This window comes from Centruroides sculpturatus, unplaced genomic scaffold, assembly GCF_000671375.1.
Source record: "Centruroides sculpturatus isolate CEXI.00-Female unplaced genomic scaffold, Cexi_2.0 scaffold1706, whole genome shotgun sequence".
Lineage (NCBI taxonomy): Eukaryota > Metazoa > Arthropoda > Arachnida > Scorpiones > Buthidae > Centruroides > Centruroides sculpturatus.
Genome location: NW_019385826.1, coordinates 5,692 through 15,237, shown reverse-complemented (window position 1 = coordinate 15,237; position 9,546 = coordinate 5,692). Strand labels below are relative to the sequence as shown.

Below are 9,546 nucleotides of genomic sequence, written 5' to 3'. Positions count from 1 at the left end.
TGTAAAAATCTAACGGTTTTCATTAACGCTCGTAGCAACATCATTTTATTGATTATTTCACGCTTTCAATTCGAAAATAAAGAAAATACAAACCGGTATATATTTTTACGTATAAAATATTTATACTCAAAAATTTATACGAATATTATTCTCGTGCACATTATTGAATAAATTTCATTATAATTTCAATTTTGAAATCTTCATTTTTATCAAGATTTTTCTCCGAAAAAGTGGGAAAATTATAAATATGAAGAAATATTTACTTAAAAATTAGTAAAAATTTTAAATAATTTTTAAATTCACAGCTTTCTCTATTCATCCGTTTAATTTTAACATATTAAATAGCGATTCTTTGCTATTTCTGTTCAAATGTATTCATTAGTTTGAATTTCATATGGATTATGAAATTCAAACTGAACGAAATAATTTACATTACAGTTTATAAAGATACTTTTACATAAGTCTGTCGTATTACAATAAATGTTTATATTAGTTTCAAGTTTATTTTAATTCGGGGACATATTTGTAGGTTAATACACTATAATCAACAGAGATGATCTGCTTAATTAACTAGAGTTTTATGCGACATTATCATTACAAATGCGATGAATTATGCGATTAATAAGTAAAATTTATTTTTATTTACTAACTGCATTAAATTTTGATTACGAATAACTGATTTAAAGAAAATATACGTTAACAGTAATTTAATTATTTAATTCAATAAGTTAGTTCTTCTGGCTAAATTGTTTCGTGCAGAAATATTAAATTTAACTTCGCAGCTACGAAAGAATAAGATTAATTTGAATATATTGTATTGTTAAAATAAAAATATTCGGCAATAAAATTTCTGATATGCTGTAAAGCTCCTGTCTGGAATGAGAAGTAAGGAGCATCGGATTTAAATTTATTTATTTATTTATTTACTAAATCATCCTACAGGAAGCCCCAAGAAGTCATTGCAATTAAAAGTATCAAGATTTATACAAGTAAATATTCGGTTTATCTTTCATCTGTTTATTTATTTTAATTACATTGAATACAGTTTCGGCATTTCAGTTCGCTGGGATTCTTTATTGAATTTTTTTTTAATTTGTGATGCAAAAGAATGATATAAAAGGAAAGGATCATTCATGCACACCAATGGCAAAGATTAGTTTTCTAATGGAAATTGATACCGGATGATAAATCAAACTTGGTTTTGCTAACGTCATCTGCAGTTGGCTAAATAAGTTATGAGAAATACCCGCGATTTTAAGCAATCATTCTGCTAACATAATGATTTCCAATGAAACGTCTATTCATTTTCTAGTCGCATACACGAATATTTAGCACGCAGTCAGTCAAGCCTAAATGGACATTTCCTGTTTATAATTTCGCTACCAAAATTGATCTCATCTTTTAATCGAAAATTTATGATAAGGAATTGTTTATTCTATTTTAAAATTTAATCAAATTTAATAAGAAAATAAGTATGGGGCGAAGTATGAAAACTGTCATTTGGAACTTCGACTAACTTTCAATACTTCTGAAGAAAAAGCCTGACAATCGGATTATTCCAAGACAATTATTCGATAAATAATATTCTAAACAACAGTAAGAAAGGAAATTTATTTGTTTAATTTTTTCTCACTTCAGAGACATCACATTCCCGCACCTTTGTTAAAATATTTCTGGCAATGAACCAAATAGTTCAGTTTTCTCTCCAGAGAACGGGTTTATATAGAAGGACGCTCATTTTTTTCTCATTTCAATGTTAATTGTTCGAATTGGAAAGAATGTAGTTTACCCAGTCAGAAAAAATTTTTACTCTAACAATGTTCATGACGTACTTATTTATTTATAAACTAAAAAAATTCATACATTCATACAACTCATCAATTTTAACTTAGCAGTAATTCATATTTACAGGTCTTGTGTTCGAATATCTTGACTCTAATTATTTACTTACTGGCGTCAAAAATATTTCTTATAAGGTTGTTTAACTTCAACAATTACAGTTCCGTCACTGGCTATCCACTTCCTGTTTTCGGTAGGCCATTTTCGGTAATCCGTAACACAGTCTCGATAACCAATAGCGAGTGGAGAATCTGGTGGAGTGGCCGATGACGAACTGTTATAAATATTAGTACGATGAGGATGAATGGGTCTAGATGGAGTATGCTGAGGTATATTAGGCCTATATTTCATATTCAATTCCGAAGAGTTCTTATAGCCGTTATGTTTGGTTATGTTCTTATAACCATTAAGAGTAGTTTTTATTCGGGGAAGATTAAAATCTTTCTTAATTTTCGTAGGTGTTTGCGTCTGACTATCTTTGGTGTGTGTTTCCTGTAATAAATTAACTTGAATTTTTTTATCGTACGCTTTATTACATCCTTCTTCTCCTCTAATATGAATCACTTGGCTAGATGTTTTAGGGGATGGCTTACGGTTTGATGTCATTTGGATATTGATTATATTTCCGCCCGCTTTCGTCTTTGTGGTTTCTATCAGATCGGGAGGATTATCGTTATTGCTCCATTCGAACGTTCTGTTACTATTAATTGATACTTCTGGAATAGTTAATCTGTTACTTTCATCCTCGGGCACCTCGTCGTCTTCTATTTCCTCGTGGTGATGCGTGGTCGTCGTTTCTGTGCTAAGTTCTCCATTAATTAACTCTGTTACGGCACGTTCTACGTCACGATCGATGACTTTACGACTTTTACTACTGTAATTAGTAAGTTTTCCATGAAGAACATCCGAATTGCTAATCGACATATTGTGATAAGCCTGTGACAAACCGTTTTATCAGAACAAATTAAAATTTTAAGCGTATGTTTATAAGTAATTAATAGATGAAAAAGTTGGTATTCGTTTACTGCACTTACATCGGCTGTTAATTGCAACCAGGGTTCGTCTTCGAGTTCTAAATTTTCTTCTTTAACTTGATGAGTTATTAAACGTGTATCCGTTTTCTCAGTTACAATATCTCCCGTTTTACACTAAGACCAGAAATAAAAATATCTTTATTTCAGAAATAATAAAAAAAGAATTTTTTAAATATAAAAATTCACCTCTTTTATTTCATTATCTTCAATTTTGGTATCTTCGGTGGTTTTTGTGGTGACTTGAGGTCCAGAATCTGATATTACTTTTCCATCCTCCAAAATAATTTGTCTCTTTACTCTCGTCTCAACCTATGGATATTATCATAATTTAAAAAGAAACTAATCCAATGTTTTATAAACTGTTTGATTCGGATCAAAAATGAACTTAAAAAAATAACAGTTATATCAGAAATAAAATCACCTGTCTAGTAGTATGGTTTGTAACTTTCCTGGACGTTGTCCATTCTTCTGTTGAAACATAACAATAATAAATACAGACTTTATTCCCTTTAAGGTAATACACAATAAATAATTTCTATATAATAATAGATTTCTATAAATAAGAAACAATAGAATTACTGCGAATAGAAATATAATGCAGCTATAACTGCATGGAATTGATCAGAAAGTCTTTTATGTTCCAATTGTCTTTATTTTTTGACAGAAGAAAAAGTAAAATGAATATATATCACTTGTTTTTGTTAAGGCTATTCTTTTATTATTATTTATATCACAGAACACAAAATATATTTCAACCTCTTAACTCACACTATTCTTATAATAAGAAAATAATAATTTGTTTGAGATAAACAATTAATAAAACTTAGAATAAATTTATATAGCCTATATAAAATTACAATTTTTTTACCTTGTTTTGGATTTTGAAAATTCGTCGATACCTGAAAATACGTAATAAAGTTTTAAAATTAAATATAAAGCTTTTATATTTATTTTAAAATATTTAAATTATAATATATAACAATTTACACACGCGGATATACGTACACTTAAATATTGATACAATCAAACACACACATATATAGCTTAATACAAAGAAAAATATAAAATTAATCGAAATCAAGGTCATACTACGTTACGACGAGAATTGTTTTCGAAGAGGGATCTACTGCTACTTTCGCTTCCTGTAGGACTTCTACTACTATTGCTCACGTAATCTCTATCCATGACATCAACACCTGAGTAAAAGAAAATAATTTTTGAAATGTTTTGAAATTGTTCCTTAAAAAAGGTACATTATGACCCAATTGCCAACAACCCAGACAAACAGGCGGAACTGATGAGTGCATTAAGGTGAGAAAGATCATTTCCTCGCTAACTTTTCCTCTTCTGATAACTTATCGAAGAAGGAAATACATCACTCGAGAAATTCATATATTAATTATTAGTTAGGGCTAAATATCTTCGCCCTATTTTAAAAAAATGAGAATTTTTTACATGGAAACGGATATTATGCACTCCGTAGGGATCCACTCGACCCATTTAGAGGTTGCTTGTCTGTTATTTACAAATTGTAGACTCATTGCTTTAAAATTTTTCGCAATTCACCAAGCGTAACAAATATTTCGCAATTCGAATTATGCAAAAGGTAAAAATTGACATCCACTGTGATGTCACCATGCGTATATTCTTCCCTATATACTCCAATTGAGAAGGTCTGCTAGTAACAATGGCGGACCGATTTCAAGGTTACGATACGCATACTCTAAAACGGATAAATATTTAATATTTATAAATATCACAAAAATTTCGCAAGAGAAGAGCAAAGGAAGAGAACGAAATGTTTTTAAATCAAAACTTACCAATTTGCCAATAAAATTTGTAAAATGTTTAGTTTAAAATCTTTAAAAAATATAGTTTTTATTCAATAAAAATCATAAAATATCCATTATGTTAAACTTAAATCGGTTTTAATAAAGTAACATGTAATAAAAATATAAAGCAAAACTAAGATTGAGTTGTTTAATATCTTATTAATAAAAAATTATATATACTGTAGGCTTATATATTACTATTTCTATTTATTATTAATAAATTGTATAATTAATTATTAATGATCACATTAAAAACAAAATAAAAAGAAATCGACTTAAGCTAATATTATAAAAAAAATTTTTTTCCTAAGAATAATTAGAAATATGTTAGTCTCCAAAATAGAAAACTTACAAGTGATGATATATTCGATAAAACTTAACTTATTAATTAAAAATAAGATGGAAAAGGCCGGAAATTTAAAGATATAAATAAGGAAAAAGTTATTAAATGTTTACCTTTTTATAAAATTTGTTCATTGACAATTGAAAGGAAACTCACTCGCTAGCAGCTAGCGGTATTTCAGACTGATACGCATTATATCTCTGATGTAGTACCAATTTTATTCGTGTGATGTCGCTCTGATCAACGTTATATATATATATATATATATAATATTTTTAATTAACAATTGGTTTTTTCACTCTGTAAAATTACTATATTAGCCTAAATATAATTCAACATTTAAACCCTAATTAACTTATTTAATCTACAGAACATACCTGTAGATTAAGTAACATATTGCATTAAATGGCATTATTATTTATAACGCTCAAAAGTATCAGGGAATATCTTTAGGTAGATGAAGTATGGTGAATATTTTTAACGACTGTAAAGAAAATTAATCCTTTAAGATCAGGTGTGCGGTGCGTAACATTTTGCTGTAGGCTACTAAATGTTAATAATAATGAACAAATTCTTTGTTTTAATTTTCCGTTCATAATTTATTACTATTTTTTCTACTTTTAATGACTTTAATTTTTTTTATATAGTATATATATATATTTAAAACTAATGTGTTAATTATTAGATATAGAAAGAAACGATAAACTTTTTTCTATATATGTATATAATTTTTTTAAATAACAATTATTGAAAACATAGAAAAGGAAATAGTAAATATTAAATAGAAGGTCAGTAATATTTTATGGAGTATTGTTAACGAATTCTATAAATCTACATGTGTATCCTGTATACGGATACAGGACACACACGTAGATTTATAGAAATTAAAATTTGAAATTCCATAGAGAAATGTGTTATGTCAACAAATAATATCGTGTCATTTGGGTGATATAACAATTTCAAATTTGAATATACTCTCAGAAGCCAAGCACAGTAATACAATTGGAGACGGCGATTTCAAAAGAAAATGCCGTGTCGACTCAGAGTTTCACGAAACGGACAATTAATGTCACGATTACTTATAATTAGAACTATAAACATAAAACATTTCTTCGATTAAAATGATTAGAAACAACTCATTGTATGACTCATTATGTACCGATAATTAAACAGACAATTAACTGATGCATATCTTCTTCAAAAGTTCCAATACATAGCGATAAATATGGAATTTCATAAGTAATTTTAATAACTTTAATAATAGTTAATTTCAGTTTAATTATTAATTTGCTTTTTTTTATTTCTCGATAATCATTGTTTTAATTATTGCTGAGAAATTCTGTTTAAAATAACTTTAAAACCACAAGAAGTTTAATGTAAGATTATACCACCAAAATAATTTGTCTCTTTACTCTCGTCTCAACCTATGGATATTATCATAATTTAAAAAGAAACTAATCCAATGTTTTATAAACTGTTTGATTCGGATCAAAAATGAACTTAAAAAAATAACAGTTATATCAGAAATAAAATCACCTGTCTAGTAGTATGGTTTGTAACTTTCCTGGACGTTGTCCATTCTTCTGTTGAAACATAACAATAATAAATACAGACTTTATTCCCTTTAAGGTAATACACAATAAATAATTTCTATATAATAATAGATTTCTATAAATAAGAAACAATAGAATTACTGCGAATAGAAATATAATGCAGCTATAACTGCATGGAATTGATCAGAAAGTCTTTTATGTTCCAATTGTCTTTATTTTTTGACAGAAGAAAAAGTAAAATGAATATATATCACTTGTTTTTGTTAAGGCTATTCTTTTATTATTATTTATATCACAGAACACAAAATATATTTCAACCTCTTAACTCACACTATTCTTATAATAAGTAAAGCTCTTGTCTGGAATGAGAAGTAAGGAGCATCGGATTTAAATTTATTTATTTATTTATTTACTAAATCATCCTACAGGAAGCCCCAAGAAGTCATTGCAATTAAAAGTATCAAGATTTATACAAGTAAATATTCGGTTTATCTTTCATCTGTTNTTAGTTTTTTTTTTTTTTTTTTTTTTTTGCAAATCTCGAAGTTTTCAGATCCCCTGAATACAAAACAGTAAAAAAGGGCGAATTCTATAAATGTCTGTGAGTTTCGTTTAATATCTCAGGGTGAAATAAAGATTAAGAAACGATACTTGGCACGGTGATTTGTATATAAGAGCATTGATGATAGCCAATTTTGGAAAATGGGTTCAAGGAAATTGGGCAATAGAGGGATTCGTATCTCGAGTCGAGTGAGACTTTATGAAAATTTTACTTGTTATCAGCATTTACAATATTTTTTAAAAAATTTCTACCTTCAAAATTAAGCCTTTTTTGCCTTTTTGTAATAATTAATAATGTTTAATAATGTAAAAGTCATTTTTAACGACAGCTCATAACAGATGGCACCACACAATTTTTTGAAATTTTGAACTAGTTCATAGTGTTTTTTAAGACTTAAAAATGTTTTAAATGGAGATTTTTATCATCTATATATATAAAAATGAATGTATGTCTGTCTGTTCGTCCTTCACGCATTACCACACCGTTTATCCAATAGCCATGAAACTTTGGGAAGTTGTTTAATATACTCTGGCGAAGGTTTGTGGCATAGTACGATTGCCATAAAACTTTGGAAAGTTTTTTAAATTTTTTAATACACTCCCGCGAAGTACATTTATCCTACGATAGATGGCGCGCGTTTACACGAGCATTCGAGCACAGTGTGTTCGATCGATTTCAAATTGTGAAGACCATTTCCCCCCTTCAAAAAATATCTCTATATATGCATTTGTGAACTGTTATTTACGATATTTGTAATAATTTTTGTTTAATCACTTTATTTCAACTTTTTTTTGCTAATTATGTATTCGCTCGAACTTTGTTAAAACCTTAACTGTATCCCGAACAACAACCGAAGTTGTAGAAGGAAATTCGCCTATTTTACCGATCTAGGGATCCCCCTTTTCCAAATTTTAATATCGACTCAAAATAATTTAAAAAGACAAATTACAATAAAACGGTTTATTATCCAACTATCAGAAATTTCACAACATGCCAAGGAAGAGAGGAAGGAGAAATTAAATAATTAAAATTATAAAGGATTTAAAAATATATATATAAAAATGGGGAATATCGCACTTCTGACAATCGCTGCGAGTGTGTGGGCTAAATTTGGAGAATCCGTGCTTCTCGCATGGACAACTGTATGTGGCCGGCTCACGCGTCGGAAAACCTTCCGATTTATTCGTGTACGCACCAGACGGAAAAACAAAAAATATCGTGTATCCACAAACACTCCAATAAATAAATAGAATTGAAACGACACTTTGAAATGTTTTCCCGATGAAAATGAATAATAATAATAAGTTTCAATAAAAATGATGAAATGTAAATTGAATTTTATCATAACGAGTTTGCTTGAATTTCCTTTCTTCTGAGATCGCAGCAATGCGCGACGGGTAAGCTAGTAATTTAATAAAATTACTCCTTTTAAGCTTTTGTTATTACAGTACTTAGATGTTATATCCTAGTATAATTGAAAATGATGGGACATCCTAATGATTCCTTTAACCTTCTGTTCGGGTGACCGGGAAAGTCGAGCAAGAACCTTTGCCAGCATTTTTCAAATGTAAAATAGTCCTAAACAATTTGTAATTAAATAGCAACATTTTAAGTACATTTCAACATCCATTTCACAACATTCAAAGAACATCTAAGCATATTTAAATACTAGATATCAACATAACCATTAAATAAACCTGTCAACGTTTTCCTAATTAAAGCATTTTTCTTGACTTTAAGCTGTAGATTTGAGTATTGCGTGTTGTTAAGTTTTATACTTTAAGAATGAGCAATCGTGTTAAATTGCCTCAATTGAAAATAATACTTAATAAGGAAATATTACAAGAATTAGTTTTGTTTTATTAATTATTTTTGTAAATGTATGTAATAAATTAGTAATTTCTGTCGATTAACTTAAATTTCAAACAACATTATAATTAGAATAGGTACATGAATGTATTATTAATCGCTCAAACATTTGGCCGTCATCTTGTTATGACACTTGCACATAAATTGTTTTTAGTTGGTCGGCAATGTCACATAATATACTATTTCGGCTAAAAATTGATATTCGATGTACACCATTTCGTTTACGACGGATTTTAGGAACTTAAGTATGACATATATTGAGGACGTTCTGTATTTAATAATAACGGATAAAATTTGATCCAATAATCTAGTATCTTATATCAGGAGTCACGGTAGTGACCCTGACGGCTACTAAAAAAGTCACTAACTGACAACATATACAGGAATTAGAGTTTTCTATTTTTGAGGGGTCGATTTTTCCGCCCCAAACACCTATGGTGATCTCGAATATCTCGTCTCGTCCGAAAGAAAATTATTTTCTTAGGTAGTGTGCAAAATTTCAAGATTTTGTATA

At 28.6% G+C, this 9,546-nt stretch overlaps 1 protein-coding gene across 3 annotated transcripts; it reads right to left on the bottom strand.

Moving 5' to 3' along the window:
• Positions 1–1,820: 1,820 nt before the first annotated feature.
• LOC111642368 lies at positions 1,821–5,274 on the bottom strand. 3 transcript variants are annotated; one of them, XM_023388709.1, is made up of 8 exons: positions 5,162–5,274; positions 3,963–4,069; positions 3,742–3,772; positions 3,295–3,341; positions 3,060–3,182; positions 2,874–2,987; positions 2,433–2,775; positions 2,178–2,331 (listed from the first exon to the last, which is right to left on the bottom strand). In XM_023388709.1, exons 2-8 carry the CDS (start codon positions 4,056–4,058, stop codon positions 2,312–2,314), a joined length of 774 nt encoding a protein of 257 aa, XP_023244477.1. In that variant the 5' UTR covers positions 4,059–4,069; positions 5,162–5,274; the 3' UTR covers positions 2,178–2,311. The 3 variants fall into 3 exon arrangements, with proteins under 3 accessions (XP_023244475.1, XP_023244476.1, XP_023244477.1); XM_023388707.1 differs by having other exon boundaries at positions 1,821–2,775; XM_023388708.1 differs by lacking the exon at positions 5,162–5,274 and having other exon boundaries at positions 1,821–2,775; positions 3,963–4,713.
• Positions 5,275–9,546: the final 4,272 nt, after the last annotated feature.

Coding starts and splice junctions, on each gene's coding strand:
- LOC111642368 (XM_023388707.1), bottom strand. CDS start 4,058: ATGGATAGAGATTACGTGAGCAATAGTAGTAGAAGTCCTACAGGAAGC. Junction 3,773..3,962: donor ACAATTCTCGTCGTAACGTA/GTATGACCTTGA, acceptor ACGTATTTTCAG/GTATCGACGAATTTTCAAAA. Junction 2,988..3,059: donor AAGATAATGAAATAAAAGAG/GTGAATTTTTAT, acceptor TTCTGGTCTTAG/TGTAAAACGGGAGATATTGT.